A 26,734-nucleotide genomic window follows, 5' to 3' on the forward strand; every position below is an offset into this window, starting at 1 on the left:
CGTTGTGTACATGTATTGTATTTTTGTTTTTTTAGATGTCCCTTCATATAGTCGCACAAACAGAAAGTACAGAGAAATAAAGACATGTATAAAAGTACAAACAATCTGCAAGCATTGCCTGCTTCCCAGTTAGAAAAAGTGCTGGTTGGAACTTATACGCCGCAGTACTAAAAAAGTGATTAACTTGTCATATCCTACTAAAAGAGTTTGGAATAGACTGAACATATAACAGATGGTAAAATAATGAATGATTGGACAATGTCTTTGTTGTGATTTAATGCACAATGCTTCCACCATACCGTTCTTATCGAATAAAGGATTATGATTAGTTAGGTAGAAAAGTAAAACGATATATACAAAACATTGAAATAAAAATGTATCCATTGTTCCCAACCCCCTCTGAAAATTGATGCACGAGATTCCTGTAACATTGTATGATGATTTTGCTATTATGATAATTCCTATATTCTTGGTTAGATTTAGACAACATAATCTAGTTAGGAATGTTGTGTTTTTATTGAGTATGTTCTATAGAAGATATCGAAGCCGTTACGACTTGTCCTTAACATAGCATAAAATATATAGATATATATATACGGGCATCAATGCAACTAAGAAGCACATAATATGAAATCGCTATTCTAATATAGACTGTACATTGCAGATAAACAAAGTGCATCCTGCGTACTAAGATTACATATCCATCGTAGTTTAACTTATTTTGTTGTTTACAATAAATCTAACGTAAAGAATTAAGAAAAATCTTTAGATAACAAAGCTGCCACCAAAGAAGTCCAATAATTTAAATAGGTGAAAAGATATAGGAAAATATTCGATTTTTTGGACAGTGTAAACGTAACCTCGTGCATACAGCAAAGAACTGTGGTAAATAAAAACAAGCTTACAATACTAAAACGACAGTAACAAAAGAAATGCATTTAAGTAGGCTGGGTTTAACGTTAACGTTTGGCTGCACTCATCTTATCTTTACACGTATTAAATGTTCCAATTTACCCTAACTTACCCTGGCAATCCCTACACTACAGCTATGCGCTTTTAGCCTGGAAGATTCCGGGCATTGTACCCATTATAAAACCAACACGTCGATGTTGTATGAAAAAATGTGTATCTTTTTGGGCAGAACATTGTTTCTCCGCATGATGACTTCAGTATTCCAAAGTCACCATCGTGTTGTCGTCCGCCCGCCAAAGAAGGCTTGTTAGCACCGTATTCTTTTCCTTTCAGGAGATCATATTTAGTAGAATTTATTTTTCGGGATGGGCACGTCGAGAAATTACAGTTCCCAACCATAAGCCGAAAATGGCGTTTGATGTTTGTCGACATGAGGTACAGGACTTGCTGAGCGTCGACCAATCATTGACGACACCTGGGCACGTCGCAGTACTCCCAGAAGACCCGGATGTCGGACACGTAGCACCATGGCTGGGGGCTGCCCGCGTAAGGGTTCCTGCAGTAGTTGTGGTTGCCGATGCCGCCGGCTGAGTTCGGGTAGGTGAGGGTGGACACGTCCCGGTCCAGCGTGTGGGCCCAGTTCATGCAGGTGTGCCCGCTGCGCGTCCAGCTCCGGGTGCCGCGGTACGTTGTTCCCGTGCCCTGGTAACAGTCTGGAAGATATTCAAACCGAGATTCTGGTAAGAGCTAAACAGCATATCAATGGTCTATAGAGGTCTACTTAACATTTTGTTAGCGATTAGATTCCAAATCCAAAATTTTGACCATAAAAAAACCTGCAGTGCCATAGCAAGCTTCTAGTGGGCCAGAAACATACACTTACATTCCTTACATCACAAGCTATCTGCCACCAAAACAATCAAGACCATAGCACGTCTAGAAGAAAAGATTTAGAAAACGGTTTTGCTGCAGTACCAAGGTCACATACCAGGGGGCCCAAGACCTAACCTGGCTACGTATACCCACATACCAAATATCATCGTAATCCATTCAGAGATTCTTGAGTTATGCTGACTACAACATCCAGAAACACACACGCACAGACAAGCCCAAAACTATACCGCCATGCATATTCATGTCGGTAATGTCGGTAAGAACTCTCACCTAAGTAGTGTCCGCCGTACCCGTGCACCACCTGGATATGGTTGTTCTGCGGACACTCCCTGGCACCTAGCCCGTGGTAGTTGGGACACAGACAGCGGCAGGAAGGTCCGATGAAGCTGTCTGGGTAGTTACAGCGTATGTAATACGGGCAACGGGCTGTAAGCGAAGGGAAAACATATATTTTCAGAAGGTGATGATTATTTGCTTATTGAATTTTATTTCAAATTGCCACTTCTACGACTGATCGACCACGAAAGAAAGTTTAAAGAGGCCGCAAATTTCCATCCTAATTTCTCCACGTTTACAGACGAAAAGAAAACTATTCTCCCCTTAACATCACAAAACCCACACATTACAAATAAAGAGGGATCATACATCTTCCACTATACTATACACGGAAAAAGCAAGTCGAACCCAATAAGTTAGTGCATGTCCCCGTGGCACAAGCGGTAACGCAACCCCGCTGCTTTGCCATCTGGATCAAATTCCGTGGATCCTAGGGCCCGCGTTCGATCCTATGGGTCGACTCGAGCTCGGACATGTTGTAAGAGATTGCATTCGTCATTTCAGATGGTGACATAAAGCCGACGGCCTCGTGTATGAGGGAGCTTCGGGCGTAAGCCTCAAGCGTCAAACCTCTGCACGTAAAAGAACCCAACACACTTATCGAGAAGAGTAGGGGTGACCCGGTGTGCTTGGCCGAAAACGAGAAGCCGCATTGCACCACCGCACTATAGCACTACCACTTTAGCTACTTGAAAAGCTTTATGCTTCACATCAATTGAGGATGACTGCTTTACTCTACTTACCAGACCAGAGTAGTCACTTACTATATTGTTCATCAATGTTTGTCCGTGTTTTTTTTTCACTAAACATGTAGTTTGTTTTTTTTTCACTTCACATGTACTTGCAATTAGGCTACGGGTAAGAACTTGAAATAAGGTTTCATTAATCAACATTCTGGCACGATTGCCCCGAGTTTACCTGCACAGCTGTACATGTCATTGGTCATCTTAATGTCGTAGTAAGACAGGGAGATCCTCTGGCCAATGATTTTCTGGAAGGACGGGTCACGTGTCTCGATGGTGCGCCGGGTCTGAGAGTCCCACGAGAACTCCTATTGGGATGAAAATAATCAACAAAAATCAAAGATGGTCATCATCTTGTTGCACCGACTCATAATTCACAGAGCTATAAATTACGTGCCGCGTTCTGTTTGGGTTCAACTGTGAATCTTTGCCCATGTTTTAAATCATTTATATAAGCTTTTAAATCATTTATGTGCAATGTTTTTTATGTGCATGTACCTAGAATAGTGTTATAGGTCGCTATTCTATCCATGTTAAAACTTTCATTGTAATGTCTTATCTTTTTCAGCAGGACTAGCTCTTTGTATATAGCCATAGGCTTGTTGGGCAGCCCTGGCTGTGTGTCCTGAACAGCCAAACCAATAGATTTGTAAAACAAAGAAACTGAAAAAAAGAGAAATATTTGCCAAATGCTGTCACAATATCATTGACAGCCGATATACTTAATTATCGATTTTAAAGAACCATTGCTTACGTTGTCCGAGTAGTGCATGATGGACAGGTAGTCGTACGGGATGTCAAACGTGTCGATCATGTTCCAGTAGAACTTTGAGAAATGACGATACCTGGAAAACAGTAGGAATGATGCATAATGTTTTGAGTTAAACGTCGCAAACAACTCTGAGATCAAGACGGAATTTGAATGTCCGTCATAGACAAGGTGCAGGATAGAACGTAAAATATAAGATTTCTGGTTTACGCCGGCCCTTTCAATGCTGATCATCGCCATTTTCTTTCGTAGACAATAGTTTTTTTTTAAAGAAATATTGTTACAGATTTTTATGCAGTCCATGTCTGATTCCATTGTAATGTCTGGCCTCTGTCAGCAGGGCTAGCCCTTTTTAATAGCCACAGGCTAGGTGGTTGGGCAACCCTGGCTGTGTGTCCTGAACAGCCAAACCAAATGAATAAACAAACGTACTATTGTTTCATTCAAAATATCCCAACTGGTGGCCATCTTAAAACCTACCTGCCCCACCGGATGTTGTCCCACTCTATGGTCACGTGATCATCTCTATCCGGTCGCGCATGCTCGTGGAAGAACCCGATTGCGTGGCCGATTTCGTGCATGGCGATAGCGACCTGTAACAGGTATAGGAACGAAGAAGGGGGACGCTAACATTAGCAAAAAGGCATTCAAATAAAGAAGAGATTTTAGAACACCAAAATACATGACTATGGCAAGATTGTCTTTGTTAAGAAATGTACTTACCCCGTTTTTGTTTTGTAAACACTCGTCATCCAGTGATAACTTCTGCTCAGGAGTCCACCAGAACATCCCAACCTTGCTCCAACAGCTGCGGGCATATGGTAACAGGTAGTGTTGGTTTTTCATTTGGTCATTTGTTTCTCAATTCATCATATCAACAGGATGTCAGTTAGTTTTTATCGGTTAAATGGGGCTTTCAGTCCTTTCTAATGTATCAAAGGAGTTTTGCAAGACGCTAGCAGGCAGATTCTTCCATGATCATGATCCTTTATAGTCGCATAGCTGCAAGAAGTTAACAAAGAGTATATGGTTTGTTCGCTTAATCGAAAACAGTCCAATTTTGTTCATGTTTGTTGATTACTTTATCCATCAACAATACTCACCCGCCGCTCTTAACAAAGTTGATGTAGTTGCTGGTTGTTATTATGTTTTCCTGAGGGTTGTCTCTCTCTACAAACTTCAGACACGTGTTCTCCTCCCATCGCCGCATGGCCTGGTGTACGATGTCCTTATCGGAGTCACCTGCAGGTGGAAACAGATGCAACAGGTGCGAACAGATGTAACAGGTCCACACAGGTGCAACAGGTCCACACAGATGCGACAGGTGCACACAGATGCAGCAGGTGCACACAGATGCGACAGGTGCACACAGATGCAGCAGGTACACACAGATGCGACAGGTGCACACAGATGCGACAGGTGCACACAGATGCGACAGGTGCACACAGATGCGACAGGTGCACACAGATGCAGCAGGTGCACACAGATGCGACAGGTACACACAGATGCAGCAGGTGCACACAGATGCGACAGGTGCACACAGATGCAGCAGGTGCACACAGATGCGACAGGTGCACACAGATGCAGCAGGTGCACACAGATGCGACAGGTGCACACAGATGCGACAGGTGCACACAGATGCAGCAGGTGCACACAGATGCAGCAGGTGCACACAGATGCAGCAGGTGCACACAGATGCGACAGGTGCACACAGATGCAGCAGGTGCACACAGATGCGACAGGTGCACACAGATGCGACAGGTGCACACAGATGCAGCAGGTGCACACAGATGCAGCAGGTGCACACAGATGCAGCAGGTGCACACAGATGCGACAGGTGCACACAGATGCGACAGGTGCACACAGATGCAACAGGTGCACACAGATGCAGCAGGTGCACACAGATGCAGCAGGTGCACACAGATGAAAAAAAAATACAGTAATGGAGATCCCAAGAAAATAAACAAACAAACAAACAAACAAAAAGTTGCGAGCAGATACAGCAGATGGAGCAGGTCCGAACAGATGCAACAGCGAGAACAAAAAGGTTGTGGTCATGATTTTGGCTCATGATTATGATTACAATGATAATGTTGACGATGATAACGACGATGATCACGATTAACACTGCAATGGTGGTCACTGACTTGGTGATGATTGGCATATAATGTAATAGTGGTGATGACTAGCAACATATGGCATTATGTACGTCAATCTAATAGTTTCCATATGTACATTGTCCCATCTGCTTCGGTTGATTTGCTGTGGATAATATTTGAACTGAAACGTTTTGCTAAGATTGAAAAATGGTAGCCCCAAGATTAAGCATTGGTCTTACAAATTTCCGAGCTTAGCAACACTTGACCTGCCGTTCATAATCGTCAACATTATGCTAAGTATATAAACAGGTGGTATGACTCACTAAAAGTCGGAATCAATAGGTCCCGAGTTCGATACTCACCATGCCCCGACGTTTTGCCCTTGGGAAAGGCACTTAACACTACCTTCGTGACGCCCACCGAGCCTATTCGGCTAATCTGTCAAGCTGGTGTGTTACGCCTAATGGCGGTTGTTCCGGCTATATAGATACAGAACTGTGTGCCAAAAAAAACAACTGCGGATTTGGTTGCCAATGTGCCAACATCTAGCACATTTGCCACTGAGAAGCGTTAAAAAATTATGACTCACTAAAAGCCTCGTCGAATATGTAGGGCACGGTGGCGTAGGGCCAGCGCATGTGCTGGCTCCTGATGGCCTTCCGCTTGCTGCGGCGGTGGACGACATTCTCTGGAACCGCATTTCCGAACTGTGGAAAATGACAAAGTTTAACCTTTAGTGCACTGAAATAACCGTTTGGCACCCAATTCCCTGTCGGCAATAGAGTAAGGCAACAGGGAGAAGGTTGATACGATTCAACAACCAGCGCTTTCCTATTATATTACTTACGTAAGCATGTTGTCTTTGTCAAAATTCTAAACAAGCTTCGAACTCATTGCTTAAAAGTTTAATGGATCAGATAAGAGTCAATTTGTTTGACAGTGAAAATGTAACCTCATGTATACACGAAAGGACTGTGGTAAACCAATAAACTAGCTTACAATAGTTTACAATACTAGCTTACAATACTAAACTACAGCAACAGAAGAAATGTAGGTAAATAAGCTGGGTATAGCGTTTGGCTGTACTCTTCATCTCTAACAAACGCGATGTTCTTTCTTGTAAGTAAAACACTCACAGACATTCGTAATTTGTTATGGTATAGTAATCTGCAAGCATCTATCAGTGGCAAAGACATTATCCAACTGGCAAAAACAGTCCAACTGGCCAATGATACTGCTTTTGCCAATTTGATGCTGTCATTGCCACTTAAAGATCTGCTTGAAGATTATGGTGTGGTTAAACTAGAAATTCTAAACGATTGTACTGAAATGTTGCACTGTACCTGTTTCACTCGTCTCCCGGCAACCACCAGGGCATCCCCGTGTGACGTCATCCACCGGTCATGCAGCCGCAATGCCTGCTGATAGTAACCCAGCGGGTAGCCCTGTACAAACATCAGGCGAATTTAAACAGTTCAACAATTAGGTAAATATTGTAGCATCCATCAGGACTTCTTACGGGGGTACGGATCGTAGAATTCGGCAAAAAAAGCTCAATGATAGTACATTGGACCTACAGACGAGAGAATGGGTTACACTCAACAGATCCAGAGCCAAGGTAGCCAGGAGCGGCGACAACGTACTAAGATGGGGCAAGGCTGTACACCCCCAGACCATAAAGAACCTCCTACAGAACTGTCAACTTGTCTCAACATGTACAGACGGGGATCTACGAGAGGCTAACCGGACAGCCCGTCAACGGATCCTGAACTGGAGCGACAAGATATGATGATGATTGGCCAGGAGAGTCAGTCTGCGGAAAGGTTAACATTTACCACGAACCCAGCGGTCCCGGGTTCGAATCCCCTGACGCCACCGATGTTGTGCCCTTGGGAAAGGCACTTTATACGACTTTCCTTATTGCCTCACTCTTGTTATCTGTACGTGGCACTGCTGATATAAGTTATTAAATCTTAGTGCAGAGCCACGTCTGTCCAAAAAGCAAAATTAGAAATAAGATAAAATAAATGCATCCAGAGACATCCATGATGTAACGTAATTCTGTCGTTTACCATAGTCCTCCTGCCACCATCCTCTACGGAGCCAATTAAAGTCCTACCGGTGAGCAAAGCTTGCGGAGTCGGTACCGGGCTGATTCGGAGGATTACGCGCTGCTGTCATCAATTAGTGGGAGCACGCCCCGCCAATCGGTCCGATACATATATCATTATTACAGAGTATAAACAAGGACCACTGGCGTCGGATACAACAGCCTCCATAAGATGTCTAAGTAAAAGGTTGTACTAGGATTGATGGCATTGATAGAAGTAAGCTTTGCGCAGATCCTTCCAGATCTGTTAGAACATGACCTTGGATATAGGGATAGAAATGTTTGCGCACAAAACGTCATGCTAAACTTATGTCTGACAACCTATAACTTTCAACCTTGTTGTTGTATGCCCAGCAGGTACCATTATAAAGCCTTTTCGTAGTCCACATAAATTTCAAACATAATCATACCAATGTCTATTAAAATGATACTAATAATTCATTACAAAATCAAAATAGCTTTTTGAATTTGTTTGCGTTTTTAGATCTGTACCACAGGAAAGATATATGTATATTGCTAATCATCCGCAAATGGTAGTTCAACTGGATGACAATTAGGACCATTAAATCAAAAGCAACGTAATTCAGAATTGTTTAGGCATTTCCTTTACCGTTCACATGTATGAAAACAAACTATATCATTCCGTCGTCACCTTATTTGGTTACGCATCAAAGAGAAGATGATAGAAATGAACATGTCGCCGACTGGGATGCCTTCTCACAAACACTGCCAGGAAAAATCATTAAGATAAGACACGGATGACGTCAGATGGGCAGCTGTATTGTCAGACATACCCCAGGCAGCCAGTCGTCCACCTGATATAAGTTTGCCCAAGGTAACAGATGCGGTTTTAATGAGCACTGATTGTTTTGTGTGCGTTTAAACTTTGTAACTGCACCACAAAAATCTTTATAACTCATAAATGTTTCGTCAGACAACCTGTATCTGCTCTAGAGCATTACAAAGCAAACGACATTTTCGCACAAAAGGTTTCAAAGTTACCCCAACACATGTTTCGGTGCACACAAAAACGGTAACTGTGTGCCAGGATAGATTATCATTGAACTTGCTGCTACACTTTGTTTGGCGGGTTAATTTGATTCGCGAACTTTTGGCAGGTTGACACGAACTTGTGCTTGGCGTATCCTTACTAACATTTCTGAGGGAGCTGTTCCAGAAAGACGTATCTAATAATTTATTTGCAGACTTTGAGGGATTCACGTAGGTCTAGAAGGTATTAGATGCAGTGTCTTTCTTTGTGAAAGACTCAGTCCGTTTAACCTTTAGCACACTGAGTAGCCGTTTGGCACCCCGTTCCTTATTGATTACAGATTTGGGCAGCAGGGAGAAGGTTAAAAAAACTGAGCGACCGTTGCTATTGTCTTCTGTACTGAAGAGACTTTGAACTTTTGGGTTAGAAACTCGTTAAGGGTTAACATGATTCAGGCGTGACCCTATTTCGGGGTTTCTGGCTTCTTAAGAGAATGATGCTTGCCGCTTTGATTACACGTTTGCCGTCTTCCCTGTCAAACTACCAATCAAAGGTTAATGAAAGTCATTTGTGACTATTTTGCACGCTTGACACCGACACAAACCAGGCTGAAAGTCTGCGGTTTGAGCTTAACGAGAAGCGGATGTGATCAGGGCCTACCGTCCTTTCTTCTGTCCGCATCGCGCCTATATCATACAACAATGCCAACGAGTGCTATTCCTATGGTACTGTACCTCAATTAAACTGTTTCACAGTTAGCCGGTCTTAAGACGTTACGTTGGGCGAGACAACAGCACAAGACTGGCTTTGCGATCCCATAGTTTTTTTCCAGCTCATGTTTGAAGATTTGCTAGGTCGTTTCCGTAAGGTGTAAGCAGACTATTCTTATCTCCCATATCGTAACTCATAGGGAAAGCCGTCTTATTCACGTAATTCATAGCGATGTGGACAAACTGCCTTTCATGATCTTAGCATGGGGAGGGTGAATTCAGGTTTAAGCAGCGTTTCCAAATACAAATCAAATCGTGTATGGCCAGTTTCAGTTAGTAACTAGTGAACGGTAGAGCATTTTGTCATAAGGCATGCAACACCTAATGAAAGCTGAGAAGATGGACATAAAGTTTTAAGGTCTGTTCTGTCGATATGTCTGAGCGCCATGCGTATGAGTAGGTACTCGTTTGACAATTCTGTGGCGGCTACAGTATTAGAAACTACTAGATTGTTACAATACAATATGTTATTCACTTGTTTGAACCCAATTATTTTTGGTATGGTTGAAGAAGTCCTTACGTAAGTCGCTTTACTTTTATTATGTTCAGAAAGACTACTGTGTTACCACAAAATGTTATCATAAAAGCAGAAATCGTTTTGTTTGTTTGTTTATTTGTTTGTTTGTATGGTTGTAGAAAACTTACGAATTTCATTGTACTTTCATCATGTCGAGTAAAATTACTTTGTTATCACAGAATGTTATCATAACAGCAGCCGTTGTTTTTGTCTGTCTATCTGTCTGTCTGTCTGTCCGTCTGTCTGTCTGTTTGCTTGTTTATTTGCTTGTTTATTCATTAAAATTTGAAAACGTCTCGAAACAAAAAGGGATTGTTTGGATTTCCGTTCTTTCATAAAGCAAGTGTTCGGAATTAGGATCCAAGACAATCAAACAGCCCTACCGTTCCATTGCGCCTGTAAGAAGGCTTTATCTGCCCCCTTCTTACATTTCTCGCCAGACTACTCAAAGACGGACCACGCAGAGCTCATTTGTTGTCGGTTAGCGGTCTTTCCAAGCGTCGAAAGGTCCTTGAAGAAAAAGTGAATCCAGACCCACATTTGTGTAACATTACGTTCAACCGATGTGGTCAGCTCTGCCTATCCGTGCGTACATTTGATGTTCACCAGCTCGCCCCAACTAAGCCATCATTGGACGATATTGCTTGGGAACCGGACGTTGTTTATCTATCTAAAAACAGCCATAATGTTTATCTGCCTTTTGTAGTGCTAAGGACTTCACTGTGCAAACAAATGACTACGTATACACAGCCCTTCATCTACCCAATTACATGATACGTAAGCAAATATATTAGTTTTTTAGAATGATACGCTTAGCGGCTAAACCAATAAAGGTCCAATTTGTGATCCTTAAATGCTTATAAACTTGACATGTTGAATTATCCATACATTAGGTTAACTCTTTTGTATCAAGTTGTTTGTTTGCATGTTTAGTTGTAGAAGGTCTTACGAAAGTCATTGTACTTTTGTTGTGTCAATAAAGATTGTATGTTATGAAATTGTTTTCCAGTGTAATTCTAAAGCGTCGACGTCACATCAGCCTTATACAGGTTCACATTCCACCATATTCGATAACTTGTGGTAAACTACTGCAGGTTCTTGTACTTTAAGTAGGCCAGCAGTTCAAGACACAAGAGGGAAAGGGTAAGCCAGGGTCGCCCTCCTTCAGACAGACCGCCCAGACCTTAGTCCGGTCCTTAAGAAACCCCCAAGGCGCCGGAAACTCAAAGGGTTTAAAATCAGCCCTGTTCTTTCCGTTAACACATCCCCCACCATGTTTTTTTTACAATTACTACCAAATTTGTTCAGCATTTGTTGACTCTAATACGAAAAAAACGGTGATTTTCTCAGTGATTGAATTTTCGTATATGGCGAATCAACCTCATATGTAAACGATTCATCCACGTACTAACCTGTTCATGTATATAGGTTACGGCGACACATGTGAGTCGGATATACACGTTTGCTATCCAATTTTCGAAGTGCTTTGCAGGATCCAGGTCAGTAATTGGAAGTTTTTCTCCCCCTACTGTGTAGGGCAGGGGGTGAAGTAACAAGGTAACCTACAGCGGTTGATATAGTGCACGTGTTTAGGAACAAAGTGTATCTACATTTGTTAGCAGTTAAACTAAACACAACCGTTTAAATGTGAACATGTGGTAGTGCTGTAAGTATGTGGCCATGCAATTCTGTCCTTCACGGCAAATACACAATTCAAAGAGCAAGGAGTTCACCAGGCAAAATGTACACGGCAGGAGTGTGCTGACCATAGATAATCTCCAAGCAGATAGATCTCCAAAGGGCAAAAGCAGTATATACTAGAAAGGCAACATTTGCGAGCAAATACAGCATGTTTAGCCATACTCCTCGCCATGCAAAAAATGGACTCTCCCAAAATAACAATGGACCATTCTAAAATACTTTCACTAAAAATGAATCACCCCAGTCCAAAATTGAGTCTTCCAGTAGCACCTCAACACAATATGGACCAGTCCACAACCATATCCACTAATTGATTAACAAATACACTTCTGCTAAAAAATGGACTTTTTCATAATCATTCCAGCTCAAAATTGAAAAATAATTAAAGAATCCTCCCCTTGCAAGAATGGGATATTCCGTTCCATTTCCATGTAAAGCAGTCGAAAAATATCCGCTGAAAATTACACTCTTGCGCATAATCAACCCAGTTCAAAATTGAATTAAAAAAGATCAACCCCAGGGAAGAATGAAGTTTTTCCATAGTATACATATGAAGATTTGACAGGAGACGAAGGAAATGACCAAAAACAACATATTTGAGTCAATTCAAAGTCACCGAGAGGGTTTTAGTATAATATTTGTAATATGTTTGAACTATTTTGATTAAAAGAATGTCTAAGTCACAATAGTTCTAAAGTGTTCAAACAATTAGCATTGAAACTTATAACATGTTTGAACTTATTTCACATACGTTGGAAACATTTCGAACGTAACTACACAAAAATCTCTTTATTTAGAACAGTTTCAAACCATCTATCCAAATGTTTCAATGTTCGAACAATTTGTAACAAAAGATTTTCACAATTGCCCTCATAAACGAAGGTGCTAAGTCCTCCTGTGTGTTTCTGCCTATTTTCGGTGGCCGCGCTAGCCCACCAGCGGATTTGTTTTGACGAAGCGTCACCCGCGCGCGACGATGTACACTGTTCGGCACCGCTAATATCCGGCATTTTCCCGCTCCAAAACACTCCACAAGACCCTCGTTTTTAGTGTTTTGCCTCTTGTGCAACACGATTCGATTTGCATTACTAACGGGACGAAAATGTTATGATAGAAAAAATTCACCCCGTCCCGGCGTCCGTCCCAAAAACATGAACGACATGAAAATATATTTTCTTACAGATTCAATCACGAAAATCAACAGCATGGGATTCCAAATTTTCGCATGGCTGAACTTCCTTCCAAGGCGTGCGATAGATAAACATTCCCGGCACATAATAGTCACTAGTACCAGACTAACGCAAGCTCATGATGATAATAGGGAGAAAGTTTGTCAGTGAAGTTTGGCCACCAGAGGGTGCATTCATTTAACGTTACAAGCTAGCGCAAAGGGGCGAATCATTGACCTTACCGGGGACTGACTCTACTGGCCTAATCATTCCTTTTTTGCCGAATTCTACGATCCATACGCCCGTACGTAGGACATGTAGGAAGGCCTGGTGGTGGACGCTACACATCACGGGAGACGCGTGTTGACAGGAGTGTCGCGCCAGTCTGAGGAGAAACGATCTCCCGTGTTGTGTTGAAGAATTTGGAGTTTGAAAATATCTGGAATAACTAATGCTAGAATAAACATTCACAAAATCATTGATTTAATTTGTTTTCTGTTATAAAATTTCCTAAACTGCAATTTAACCACTGAGTTTAAGGGAACATGGTGTTTTCCCGATAATCACGTTAAATGTTTATGTCCGGTCTTTCCTCCTCGTAAGCAAACTTCAAGCTTGGCCAGGTGCAAGGCACTCGGGGTCAACGACCTGTAGGTCATATGTAGTATTGAAAGTGACAGAAGTGGCAAATATTGTCAAGAAAGCCCAAAATAAATCGTTTTGAATATATGTATGCCAAAAATGGGAATGTAGTCCTTTAAATATTTGTTCAAGCCACATATACAGCAAATTTCAGGTCATTCGGTTGAAATACCAGGGCGCAGGAGGCCAAGATATGCTAAAAATAGCTTAAAAACCTCGATAAAATCACTTTCAAGGTCAATATCAAAACAAGGAAAAGAACGTACATTGGTTTTTGCCTACATTACCTCTGTACCAAATTTCAGGTCATTTGGTCAAAAAATGACAGAGATGAATCGATTTGAAGATTTGACAGGAGAAGAAGAAGGAGAAGAAACATGAGAGAAAACAATATGTTTAGCCATACTTATGGCTAAACATAATTATATATTATCACTCGGTGGCCAATAATACTGCTTTTGCCCTTTGAATACTGTCATTGTCATCGATAGATCTGCTCGGAGATTAACCATAAATACAATCTTATACAGACAGAGAAGCCCCACTAGTCGATTGCTTATAGTACAAAATAAAAACAAGCGGTAAGTACTGTTAGTGTAATACCAATAGTTTCTCTTCAATACTGTAAGAGAGCTGGTGTACTAATTTCCCGTTGCCCGTTGACTGTTGCTGTCAAGCTTGTATTTCTAAGTGATTGCTTCCTTTTTTCAAGCTTTCCCTTCTTTAATGTCATGCACTCATGGTCTCATGTATGAGTTAATCCGCATGTATACTTCTAAAAGAGTCCGTACCCAAAAGAAATAACGGCTGCATGAACGCGTGTTTATATAGGTGGAAAATTCCCTTTTAGCCAGCCCAACTGATCTCAAGCGTCAAACTGATGAAATATTGTTTGTAACTGAAGAAATTAGCAGGCAAAGCTCGGCAGCCGCGCGCGAGGTCAGACGTGCACAGCACGACATCGTGAGTGATGCGGTCGTGCGCTTACAGCTTGAAAGTGCCTTTTGTGAGATGTAGCTAAGTGCAGTTTGTAATTGCCATAAACAGGAATTTAATGGTTTCTGGCAGTTGGCAATTTTACATGATGTAGGGTTAATGTACTCAATATACTGATCTTGGTGCATTTCCTACTGCTCCATTACGAACGCGCCCTTGTCAAACACGTATTATAACATGTAAGCCTATGGGGCGAAAAAACTCATGAATGAGACCTTATGTACGAGGTTCAGACATCCCTTCTCATTTGACCCAACACCCCGTCTTCGGAAAGGTGAACGCCAAGGAGACAAGAAAGCACACCACCACCATAACTCCCCCGCCGGAGCTACATAAATCAGGTAACCCCCACCCCAACCTCCAGCCAAGAGAAGATGTGTTCTTCATTACCAACCAACGATATACCACCCTGACGGCAGCCACAAATCTCTCTCTGAGAGAATGCCGGGCAAGATGACCTTACCCAATTAAGCTCTACTCTAAATGTAGAAATGTTCGCGGTGGTTTTCTGTTCGTGGTGGTTTTCGCGGTGAACTCTTTACCGCGAATCTAAAACCATCGAGAAAAGACGTTCCATTTTGTGACTGTAGCGCTACTATTGTTTCAAACGCGAACTCAGAACCACCGCGAACACTCCATTTTCTCCCTACGGTGAAATTAAATCCCCGCGAACATTTCTGCATTTGCAGTACCACAATGACTGAGGCCACGAATCTCTCTACAGATCTAGGTGAGAGTCGACTGGGCAAGTTGGCCTTAGTCAATTAAGCGCTACAAGAGGGATGTGTGTCCCACACAAGCTTGGAAAACTGCGGACCAGTGGAACAACTTGTGACACAAGTACGTGAAAGCATTTTTGAACGAGAAGTGACGTCAGTTGAGCTGCTGAATTGTAAACGCCACGTCTGTTGGTTTACAATCGGTATGATATATGGCTGGGCGTAATGTCCATAGACACAACAAAGATTTACTGGCTGTACGTAGACCATACTGGCTGAGAAGGAACCGCGAAATTGGGGCAAACCCTGGTTCTTTTTTAACGATAGGAGGCGTCATACAATGTGGGGTGGGTTCAAATCATTTAAGAGTGATGGGCGATGGACGAAAAATGTTGAGCATCGAATGGAATACACCGTCCTTCTTAGAACAGCTTCTTTATGTTTATTTTGGAAATAATCAAATTAGCCACAGCATTACGTCATCAAAGTTGTCCAAACAGTGAAAAGTTTACATAGAAAGAGAGAGAGAGAGAGAGAGAGGGAGAGAGAGAGAGAGAGAGAGAGAGACAAATAGAGAGAGAAATAGAGAGGATTGGTATGAAGGAAAGTAACCTTGTTCTAAAGTCGAAAGAACATCCCAGTGCCAACGCAATTTTGTTTTCATGACCTTATAATGACAAGGAAAATGAAGTTATAGAGCCCTACAGGTCACGCTTAGGCCAACAGAAAAACCAACACCTCTTCAAAACAAATACGTGCTTCCTGTGCACCTACGAGATCTTTAATTAGTTCAAATTAACCTCCTCCGCAGAAGACAACTGGCCCCCCAAGACAGTCCCCAGAGAACTACACCGCCCTGCTATCACCGCTGTTTGGCAACACGGTGCCACTAATGATCCCTACTCTGTAGCTAATTGTTGTTTTCTCTGCTTAGCTGCATTCCCAGTTAATCTTACAGATAAGAAACTTTCAAAAAGACCGTCAACTTTCATCTAAACTTCTCTAATTAAGCCTGACGTCACATTTAAATAACTTAGTTTCACCTAGCTTCATATCTTTGATGTCTTCCAACACACGTCTATTTCTTTTCCCGTACCGGAAACTACTTAGAGCCACCACCAAAAACATTACTTCCTTCAACAACCATGTCCTAAAAGCCAAATATCGCAACAAATCTGTTCAAGTAAGCTATTAAGACATACAGTCGTCATACCTACCCAATCTGAAAGACTATAGCTATTCAATAACGTCGCTCGAAATCTCTTGGGTAGCGCCTGTTTGTGGACTCAATTAATTCAATTTACCACCCTCCCATCTCTTTCCTAGTAACCGCAAAGACGTGACCATAGCGACTAAGGCCTAGATTTTATATGATGTGATCTTGCAAATCTTTTGAAAGCAGTGACTTCTCGCCAAAGTGGTGGTTAACCTCGCTAAAATCCCCGCAAAAACTGCCGATAAGCTCACACGGTGTCTAGTGTTGCCGTGGAAGGAAGCCAAACAAGACGTAACCATGCTAGTATAGTCCAATAGGTCGTCCTGTTGCAATTGAAAACCGGGATATCTTCACAGTATTATAAGCTTTCTTATAAGCAAATGCAGAATTGTTCGCGGTGGTTTTCGTGGTAAGCTCTTCGCCGCGAACTTAAAACCAAGAAAGCGATTTTTTGCCCGTCTACCCTGTTGTGTTACGCCTAATGGCGGTTATACCGGCTATATAGATACAGATACAGATACAAATACCCCCTTGTTTACTATTGCCTCAACCGCGAACTGAAATAGACCGCGAACACTCCATTTTTCCTAACCCGAAATTAAAACCACGATACTAAACATGCAAAACTCCAGCGTTACCGCGATAACAAGATTTGACTTTACGCTCTATATCAAAATGGCTTAATAGATGCAAGCAAAACATTGAGGAACTTGATTCTGAAGAGAAAAACACGATGGTATACTAGTACTAGGCCGCCACGGTAAGTTGTCGGTGACTTAGCCTGTAATGTTGCTTGGCTGATCCAAAACAGAAACCTGTGCGTGTATGGGTCAATGCATTGAACCTTTGGATACTACGTTAAAACATGTGTCCTTCACTATACAGATATACAAGCATAACTTCGTAGACATTCTGATCTCTTTTACATCCATCTACGTTTACTAGTTATGTGATAAATGCGATATAACCAATGTTTCCTTTCCTATAAAGAGAAGAAAATGATTTCCCCCTCGCGCGATCATGGCAACCCCCACCGTGCAGGGCAAGAGTTCCAGGCGGCGCGCAGAGGGGAGTTCTCCTGACGAGACTCGGAGTTAACGTGCCTTGACCGAGCCGACACGTGCTGAAGAATTCCCGCACGTGGCAGTCGATACGTACCGGTGACCTAGAGAGAGAACTGACCGGTGAACTTCCCAGGAGCTTCTACCGTGACTTTAACGATCATCTGATTCGTTTCGCTAAATCTGAAAAGTTGCGGTAGTTCACTCAAATGGCTGAGAAAAGCATGACCTTGACTTTAGCAGACATAACTTTTTGCCCATAAAAATCCATATATAAAGCTACAATTTCAAACTGATACATAACGAGCTTACCTCATTCCTATAGATATTTGGAAAATCAGAGTACATGCGCGGAAGTTGTCCCATCGTTGCAGAGACGGTCCCAAAGTATAGAAAGGTGAATACAAGAACGCAGAGAGCACACATCGCCATGGTGACGAGAGGTTCTATAGGAACTGGACCTTGAAATCGCAAACTGTCTCAATGTAAGGACGGGGCCAACCGTTTGAACACGCACCGGGATAGTCGGTAGACCCACAGGTTCTGACCTTCCAGAAACGAGATTATGCTAATGAGATGACGTCAGAGCGAAATTTGGTGACCTGTAGCGAATCAGATGCCCAGATTTTGCCAAGGTATACCGAAGTGTGCTAAGCAGTTAAAGTGTGATTGACTACAAGGGCGGAAGGGTTTAAAGGCTACTAATTCTGCGCAAAGAAGTTGAAACACATGGTTCGGATTTAGAAAGATGCTGTGTGACCTTTTTATAGATGTCTGAGGAAGTCATTTACTTGTTAAGTTGTAAAGAAAAAAGAACGAAAACTATTTTAGAATATGCAAACTGTCGACAAAAAAGCGGGAAAGATTCGCACTAGCATCACAAGTTTCACAGAAAAACGTTACTTAACCTACATAAGCACTACGAAATTAATTTTCCTACCCTGATCCCTCAGCTGCAGCAAGATGAAAATCAGATTGCTTCCCTGTCTGACCCTGTGTCTGTGGGTGGTTATAAAGCCCGATGTTCATGTACTAGAGAGGACTCTACTCTTCTCTAAACGTCTGGCCCTGGGCCTGTTGATAGTTATGAATCCAGTAGTCATTTGTAGGATAGGGACACAACTCACACAATGCTCTGTTCTGGTTCTGATTCAGTGTACTTTATTATAAGACCATGTGTTCATGTACAAGATTGGACAGAAGACTTTACCCTAAGCGTCTAACCCTGGGCCTTTCCCAGGGTAGTTCCAAAAACCCTACGCTCATGATCATGTGCAGGAGAGGACACAATACTCTGGGTCTGACTCAGTAGGTGGTTGGTTGGTTGGTTGGTTGGTTGGTTGCTTGCTTGCTTGCTTGCTTGCTTGCTTGCTTGCTTGCTTGCATGGCTGGCTGGCTGGCAGGCTGGTTGGTTGGTTGGTTGGTTGGTTGGTTGGTTGGTTGGTTGCTTGCTTGCTTGCTTGCTTGCTTGCTTGCTTGCATGGCTGGCTGGCTGGCTGGCTGGCTGGCAGGCTGGTTGGTTGGTTGGTTGGTTGGTTGGTTGGTTGGTTGCTTGCTTACTTGCTTGCTTGCTTGCTTGCCAAGTTGGTTGGTTGGTCGGTCGGTCGGTCGGTCGGTGGTTGCTTGGTAGGTCGATGGGTTGTTGGTTGGATGGTTGGATGGTTGCTTGGTTATAAAGCCCGGTGTCCATGTATGGGATAGGAGAGGACACAATACACTATACCAAACGTCCAACCCTGTGCCTGTATATGATTATAAACTCCAGTGTCAATGTTAAGAAGAGGACATAGAACTCCCACCCTTCAAGTTGAGGCGACTCCAACTTCGCTACAGGAGGCGGGAACGTACTCATCAATCTGTCGTGAGCTACTCTGGTACATTAGAGGGACTTTGTTAAGCACCATTATAGCTTGTCTCATCATCTAGAAATACCTGGAGGTACGCCAAGGCCACGGACATATGGCAATTCGAAAATGTCAGGTCAAGTTTCCAGATACTGTAAATGCAGAATTCTTAGTGGGGATTTAATTTCGCGGTAGGCGGGAAATGGAGTGTTCGCGATGGTTTTGAGTTTGAGGTTTGAAACAATAGTAGCGCTAGGGTCACACAAGGAAAGGGCTTTTCGCGGTTGAGTTCACCGAAAACCGCGAACATAAAACTACCGCGAACATTTCTGCATTTACAGTACTACAGACGACATGGTTTATGTGATATCTGATAAAACCTTTATTGTTTCTTGAGTCGCAGACGAGGTGTTTATAGACCAGACGGGAGTATAAAAATCGAGCGGTACGACTCTGTGGGAAAGGTATCAACCCGACGGGAAGTAAACCTTAATGTCTGCTGAATACACCTCATGCAAGGTGTAATAATGGGCACGACAAGTTGAACTGAAGCCCTAACATTGACCGGCGTACATTTATAAAACCATGTAATGTTGGATATTGGTCTATATAAAAGGGCTCTGTTTTAACCTACATGTATTACTTTCGCCAAGAAGGATTTTTGTTCGGTAGCGTTTGTGTATATGTTTGTGTGTGTGTGTGTGTGTGTGCGTGTGTGTGTGTGTGTGCGTGTGTGTGTGTGTGTGTGTGTGTGTGTGTGTGTAACGGAGTCCATTTTAGAATTATTCAAATTACAGCAACGGAAATATACAACAAATCCTGCGTCTCAATGAACAGAGAACAAACATAAGTTGAGCTCAAAGCCAGACAAATAAGAAGTCAAGGTCAAATAAGATCAAATCATCGGGTCCCGATGATCCTTCGTCCATGTTGCATCCTTCGAAAGTAGTGAGATGACCTGTTTACGGTCACGTGGGGACATACTTTTACGCATATTGAGAACGTTATGCCGACCCCGGCATACCTTTATATATGTACGACTGGGGAACATTAGCGCGGTCCTACGACCCTTTGGCCGGCACCTGGCAAAGACGTTCACTCAACAGGCCCCTAAGCCTTACCTCTAACCCCCAAATCTCTAGCGATTTTATCACCAGTTGTGAGGAGAGATGCGCCCCCTCCGTCACATCACCATGGAACGCATTGAACGGGGAGTACACCTTTCTCACGCGGCGGACATGATAGAATAGAAACGAGCTCGAGGCCATTATGGCAAACATTAGGTCGATCCTAACTGTCCATCACAATTAGGAGTTCAACCAATAATAACATGATAATTAGAGAATCGACCAATGAGGAAGTGGCTGCATGTCCGTCCAATATATGCATGTTTATGTTTTTATTTTGCATTTCTACGTTTTGACGGAGGACTATGGGATCAGTCAACGTGGTTATAAATTGCTGCATCTTTTCTATGCATATCATTCAAGGGCACCACAATATCTCAAAGTCACACAGTCCTTCACTAATAATGAAGGATCGGCTCCGACTAGTCGTCCCTCCAGGGAGATTCCACACCTCCTAACATCTGTCCGACATCTTCTTGTCAGTCCCCGTTACATGCGGAGGGTAGAAGGCACGATGGTTTATGGCTCAAGTTCACCAAGTCGAGTCCACGGTGTTGGCGAAACCATGAACTGATTAGAGTGTCCGACATTCCACCAGAAAACCTTGCCCCATGTCTAAGCCGTTCATACGAAGCAAAAATCAAGGGTAGCAGAAAAGTAACATCACATGTCATGCGTACGCGTTCTCTTGTTGTCTCATAAAATATACTTTTCCGTAAATGCAGGAATGTTCGCGGTGGTTTTATGTTCGCGGTTTTCGCGTTGAACTCTTTACCGTGAACTTTAAACCACCGCGAAAAGCCGTTCTATTGTGCGACTGTAGCGCTACTATTGTTTCAAACCTCAAAACCACCGCGAACACATTCCATTTTCTCCCTAACGCGAAATTAAATCCCCGCGAAGATTTCTGCATTTACGGTATTGCTTAAAAAGGCTAAACATCATGACCTGGCAAGTCTAGGCCGTACAATTGTTATTTTTTGGATAATCACATGAGATGTAGATGTATAGAAAAAGAACATATGTCAAATATGTCTCCTATGCGATCCACGTACTCAGCTCCATTATACTTAGTATTACATAAGTTCTGTCACTTGGTACATAGTTTTACATAAACGCCCACGATTTGCGACAGCTTGCCCAGGACTGGGGTAAAGTGCATTTTCGGTAATCTCTGCCAAAATGTCGACAAAAGAATTTGTGTGGGAAACGGGCCAACACTGCTCACCTACATGTCACAGTCCTTGTGTTTTGTATAGAAGCGCCACCATGCGACAAATTACATTAATGCATGTATATGTCCTTGGCCATCTAGGAAAGTTTAACTTGAGGGTTATACTAATATAAAACATTGTTTTTTGATAAAGGCAATGAAAATAGGCTGCAGTTCTGAGAGGAAATCACGGGAGAGCCACCTACATGACTTCTATGACCATCAAATTTGTACGTTATGATCTGTGCTAATTTAGCACCTTATTATTCAGTGGGCAACCGCTCTTTCTCTACGTGTTAGTACATTGTATATAGCATTCTAAACGAGAATGGTGCAATTTTAACATTTCTATCAAACAACCGTCCAGAAAAATTGCAATGACATCATCAGTCCTTACAAGCTCTCTGCTGCCTCGTGCGGTATTTTGTTTGTATTTTACACCCGGTAAATCTGACACACCAGGTTAGTACAGGATAGTACACAAGCTGCATATCCAGACAGATATATTTGATCCACTCACACCGGGAATGACTCCTACTCTTTTCGATAAGCGTGGTGAGGTCTTTAACGTGCTCGAGGTGTGACTCTTTCCCAAGGGCACAACGACAACAAGGCAAATCAGGGAACCCCGGATTTGAACCCCTGAGGACCTTTGAGTTCTGGGCCAAACACCCTGCCACTGCGCCATCACGACGCCACAGCGATCTAGCTACTTTCACCCAACACTGTTTCAGCCTGGTTATCGAACCGCAACCTTTCCCTGATAAGCCAGCGCATATTCTCCGGATCCCACCAAGTGTAATCACCGAAGCTGTCTCTGTCAGAGAGCTTTTAGGCAGCATTCTACTCTACTACACTCTACTGCCGATTAGCAGGCTTATGAGTGGGAGGGCATCTACGGGTGCGATCTATCTAAGTTATTGTGAACCGTGACGTTAATGTTCTAGTATATCTCATGTTCTATTACGTTGAGTGTAAAGTAGCTGATGATCTTAGTACTAAACCACAAATTGCAAACTTACGTAGTCCCCACAATACCATAATGACATGTATATACATAGGACTACTGTAATTGCAGAAATGTTCGCTGCGATCTAATTTCGCGGTAAGGAGAAAATGGAGTGTTCGCGGTGGTTTTAAGTTCGCGTTTGAAACAATAGTAGGACGGCAGTCATAGGTGGGCAAAAAGCTTCGCGGTGGTATAAGTTCGCGCTGAAGAGTTTACCGCGAAAACCGCGAACATGAAACCACCGCGACATGTCTACATTTACAGTATCTCTCTCTTTCAGTCAGTCTGACATAGGACTGTAATAGTCACTTAAAGATGATGATGTCTGAAGTATCCCGCATGCAGGATTTGCCGCTCAAATCCTCTCAACCCCAAAGCGTATCCCTAAATTGAAGCCCAGACAACGGAGAGAATATTGCCTGTCGATCCACACCCATTGCAATGCTCAATTCTTCAGCAGTACAGAAATTGAATGGTTGAATGCTTCAAACAATAAGATCTATCATGATTTGCACAATACATGTTAGATTTGAAGGATATGGTGGATTTTTTTCGTACATCGTTATAAGCTTATCACCCGGTAGTTGTGGTATAAAGGTACACTTATGGTTCTAACGCTATTTCCAGCGGATTCTCAAAGTCAATTTAAACGAAAATCCTGAATATCAAAGCTTTTCACCGTTAAATGTCAGTAACGCATGCACAATTGTTAATACAAGGGGCGTATATCTACACAGTAAAGATGACATTTTGTCATAGAGCTGTGGCTTTGGAGCTCAACCCACGATGCAGGCGTGTGGGCCCGGGGTCAACCCCAAGAGGGGAAAGAAGGAAGGATGCATCTTATTCTTCATCATATCTGCACATATCTATGTATGTCAGCTGATTTTGAATTATTTTCCTGTAGTTGTGTGTAACTTCCATCAAAATTAATCCGACGGGTCACATAAATCCACCGCTTTGAAAAACAGTGGGTTTGAGAGATCTCTAGTGCGGCACCTCCAGGTATGAACAGTTTAGACATACATGAGTGCGTTATACTGGGGACGTTGGGTTGGAGATCTGTTTGGACGTATCTTTTCAGGGTGGCGGAATTATGTACCCCGGTGGAATTATGTTAGTCCGATGTTAGAGTGTGCATAAAACAGCGACACTTTTCAGCCATACGTTCTTTATACTCGGCCAGTTCATTTCACAATAAAATCAAGTTGGAAATTGAAAAGAAACGAAAAAGCGACGAGCGAGCGAAAATAGAGGTGGCAACGCAAAAGAAGCAAAAACAAATGAAATTGTCGTTTAAGAGAAAGCGACAAATTGAAGTAGACATACAGAAACGAAAGCCAACGGATCCGCACAGAAAATCAATAAGAAAACCCTAAAACGGAACTTTTGCGCGAGATTGCTTTAGTGCACCGGCACCCTAAGGTGTCAGCGTTAATGATAACGAACACGAGCCAAGCTGACACTTATTCTGGGATGAGTAATTAGAAGTCAGGAGAGCGATGAGACCGCGTCAGTTCTTGTACGCGAAAACAACCGCCGGTGTTGCCTGTTGTCCTACACAAGTGTGGCGTCTCGGTGGCACAGTGCAGGGAGTTTGGCCCAGAACCCAGAGGTCCTGGGTTCAAATCTCCTAAGTCCCCTGATTTGTCTCGTTGACGTTGTACCCTTGAGAAAGGCACTTAACACGACTTTCCCCACTTCACAGGACCTAGTTCGAGCTCGGCTAGGAACGTCACTCGGATAGGACGTTAAATGGAGGTCCCGTGTTTGAAGAGAGCCACACCTCGAGCACCTTAAATAACCCATCACGCTTATCATTATATCAAAAAGAGTAGGGGTCCTTCTCGTTGTGAGTGGATCAAATAAATCTGTCCGGACATGCAGCTTGTACTGTTCAGTACAAACCTGGTGTGTTATGTCACAAGGTGGTTTATCGGGTATGCAAGACAAGCAAAACAACGAGAACTGACGGTTCATCGCTCCCTAGACTTGTAATTACTACTCGGGTCGATCCCGTTTCCGTCCTGCGCGTTCACCTGTGCGGTAAACACCAGACAGTTCCTGTAGACTAGCCTCCGCCAGACCTTTCTACGGGGGTTTGGACCGTAGAATTTGGCAAAAAGAGGGGGGGGGGGGATTTGTCCAGGAGAGTCAGTCCACGGAACTCGGGTTAGCATTTCCCCTGTGCTTAGTCATTAAAACCCTATGGTTATGTGTATGTGTTCCAATGTAATCTGTATGTTCAACATGATGTGACTCCAGGAAGAGTAGTGCAGTACACTAGCTTGTGTATTCACTAATGGAGTCGTTTTACCAATAAACCAATATGGTCCCAAACTTTCCTGGCAAATTATTTTCCCTACAGTCAGCATAGCTATAGCCTGGGTGCCATCTGAATACTACCGGGGCTTCTTTTTCCAAGGTAGCGACTGTAGGAGCACGTACTGGTAGCAATCAGATTGCCAGGCTAGCGTAGTTAACTAGTTAGTCACCTGTGCTGTAAAACACCAGACAGGTCCTGCGGCTAACGATCTTATCTGAGTCAGTCTGTCCGGAGAAAATACTAGTACATGGAGCGTCACGTACGATTAGCGCCCAGGAACAGGGGTCATAACCATGCACAAAGGCACGCGAAACGTATGTTTCTACTAATAGGACCGTGTCTCCCGTTTCTTCCATTTCATTAGTGAACCCTGAGTCGTGAGACCTAAAGGGGAGTAGACTTTTTGTATGTGTGTTTGCGTTTGGACTTTGGCCTGTGATGGTTATGTCTGTCAGAGCGCAACGCCCTGTCCTAGCCACGGCTAATCACACAGCCTAAAATTATGCGTATAATATAGTATTATGCGTGAAAGTGTGAGACTGTGAGACGACATGGCCTTATCGTTCCTCAAACCCCGTATACAGCGCTACGCCTGAACTATCTTTAAAGTAGTAGTGGTAGACTGGTTTATTTCACAATAAAGTACAAAACTACGTACTATAAAAGCATCTTTTCAGCCACAGGGGCTGAGAAAAACATGCTTGTGTTACTTTTTCGAGTCTTGGGCATTTCTACATGTAGAACGACCAACCTCAGTACCACGACTATGCGAATCTGACTCAAACACAGTTCAGGTGGTGTTTCGACTATGCTTATCATACTTAAGTATTTGCAATAGCAAATCAGTTTTCTTCTCTTACCTTTGCCTTTGTCTTCCTTCTTCCATGTCGAAGTAACACAGGTGAGGCCGCACAACTTGTTACTAGAAAGATCAACAACAACTTCGAGACAGACATGGCGGAAACCGTTCAATTCCCTCATCTACTCAAACGATGGTGATGACAAGATATATATATCACTCTTTCGCCTTCGTCAAACGTCTGAAACTCCGCTGTCCCAACCTCACCAAAGTTCTCAACTCATCTGAACTCCGACAAGCAGATATAAATAGGTTCAGTCAACTCTCTGTCTGCCTTTGTTCACCTAGTAGCTGTGGCGAACAGTGCTTCTAGAGTTGATTGTCATCTGTTATGCGGGTAAACTACTCCTTCTGACCTTGTGAGTGAATCGACCCAACTTATATGAGAAGGTTTTCTCATAATGACTTGTCAACAGACGACCTGTCGGGTCAGCCAAGGACCCATAACGTCCCACCTGTTCGCCTAATTACTGTTGATGACAAGCGGTCGATGCGGGAGCTGACTTTTAGGATAAACGTTGTGTCGATTTTCCGGATTACGCAGAATTTCCGGCGCTTTGCAAGGAGATGCACTTATAACATCTGCTTTTATTCGTGATTAGTTCGAAGCTTCTTTTTTTTTTACAAAATAAGTATACGGTGCCGCAGGGCTAAAACCCAGACTTCCTGTGGACTGTCCCATCAAAAATGATGGAGGGGGTTATTATTTTT

The 26,734-nt window shown here is 42.9% G+C and overlaps 1 protein-coding gene across 2 annotated transcripts; it reads right to left on the reverse strand.

Moving 5' to 3' along the window:
• Nucleotides 1-259: 259 nt before the first annotated feature.
• Nucleotides 260-26,409, reverse strand: LOC136429919 (blastula protease 10-like). 2 transcript variants are annotated; one of them, XM_066420083.1, is made up of 10 exons: nt 26,025-26,409; nt 7,097-7,198; nt 6,343-6,460; nt 4,758-4,896; nt 4,378-4,462; nt 4,135-4,247; nt 3,640-3,730; nt 3,061-3,193; nt 2,077-2,232; nt 260-1,625 (listed from the first exon to the last, which is right to left on the reverse strand). In XM_066420083.1, exons 1-10 carry the CDS (start codon nt 26,118-26,120, stop codon nt 1,375-1,377), a joined length of 1,284 nt encoding a protein of 427 aa, XP_066276180.1. In that variant the 5' UTR covers nt 26,121-26,409; the 3' UTR covers nt 260-1,374. The 2 variants fall into 2 exon arrangements, with proteins under 2 accessions (XP_066276180.1, XP_066276178.1); XM_066420081.1 differs by lacking the exon at nt 26,025-26,409 and adding an exon at nt 17,958-18,151.
• Between the last annotated feature and the right edge of the window lie 325 nt (nt 26,410-26,734).

Source organism: Branchiostoma lanceolatum, chromosome 3 (genome assembly GCF_035083965.1).
Source record: "Branchiostoma lanceolatum isolate klBraLanc5 chromosome 3, klBraLanc5.hap2, whole genome shotgun sequence".
Lineage (NCBI taxonomy): Eukaryota > Metazoa > Chordata > Leptocardii > Amphioxiformes > Branchiostomatidae > Branchiostoma > Branchiostoma lanceolatum.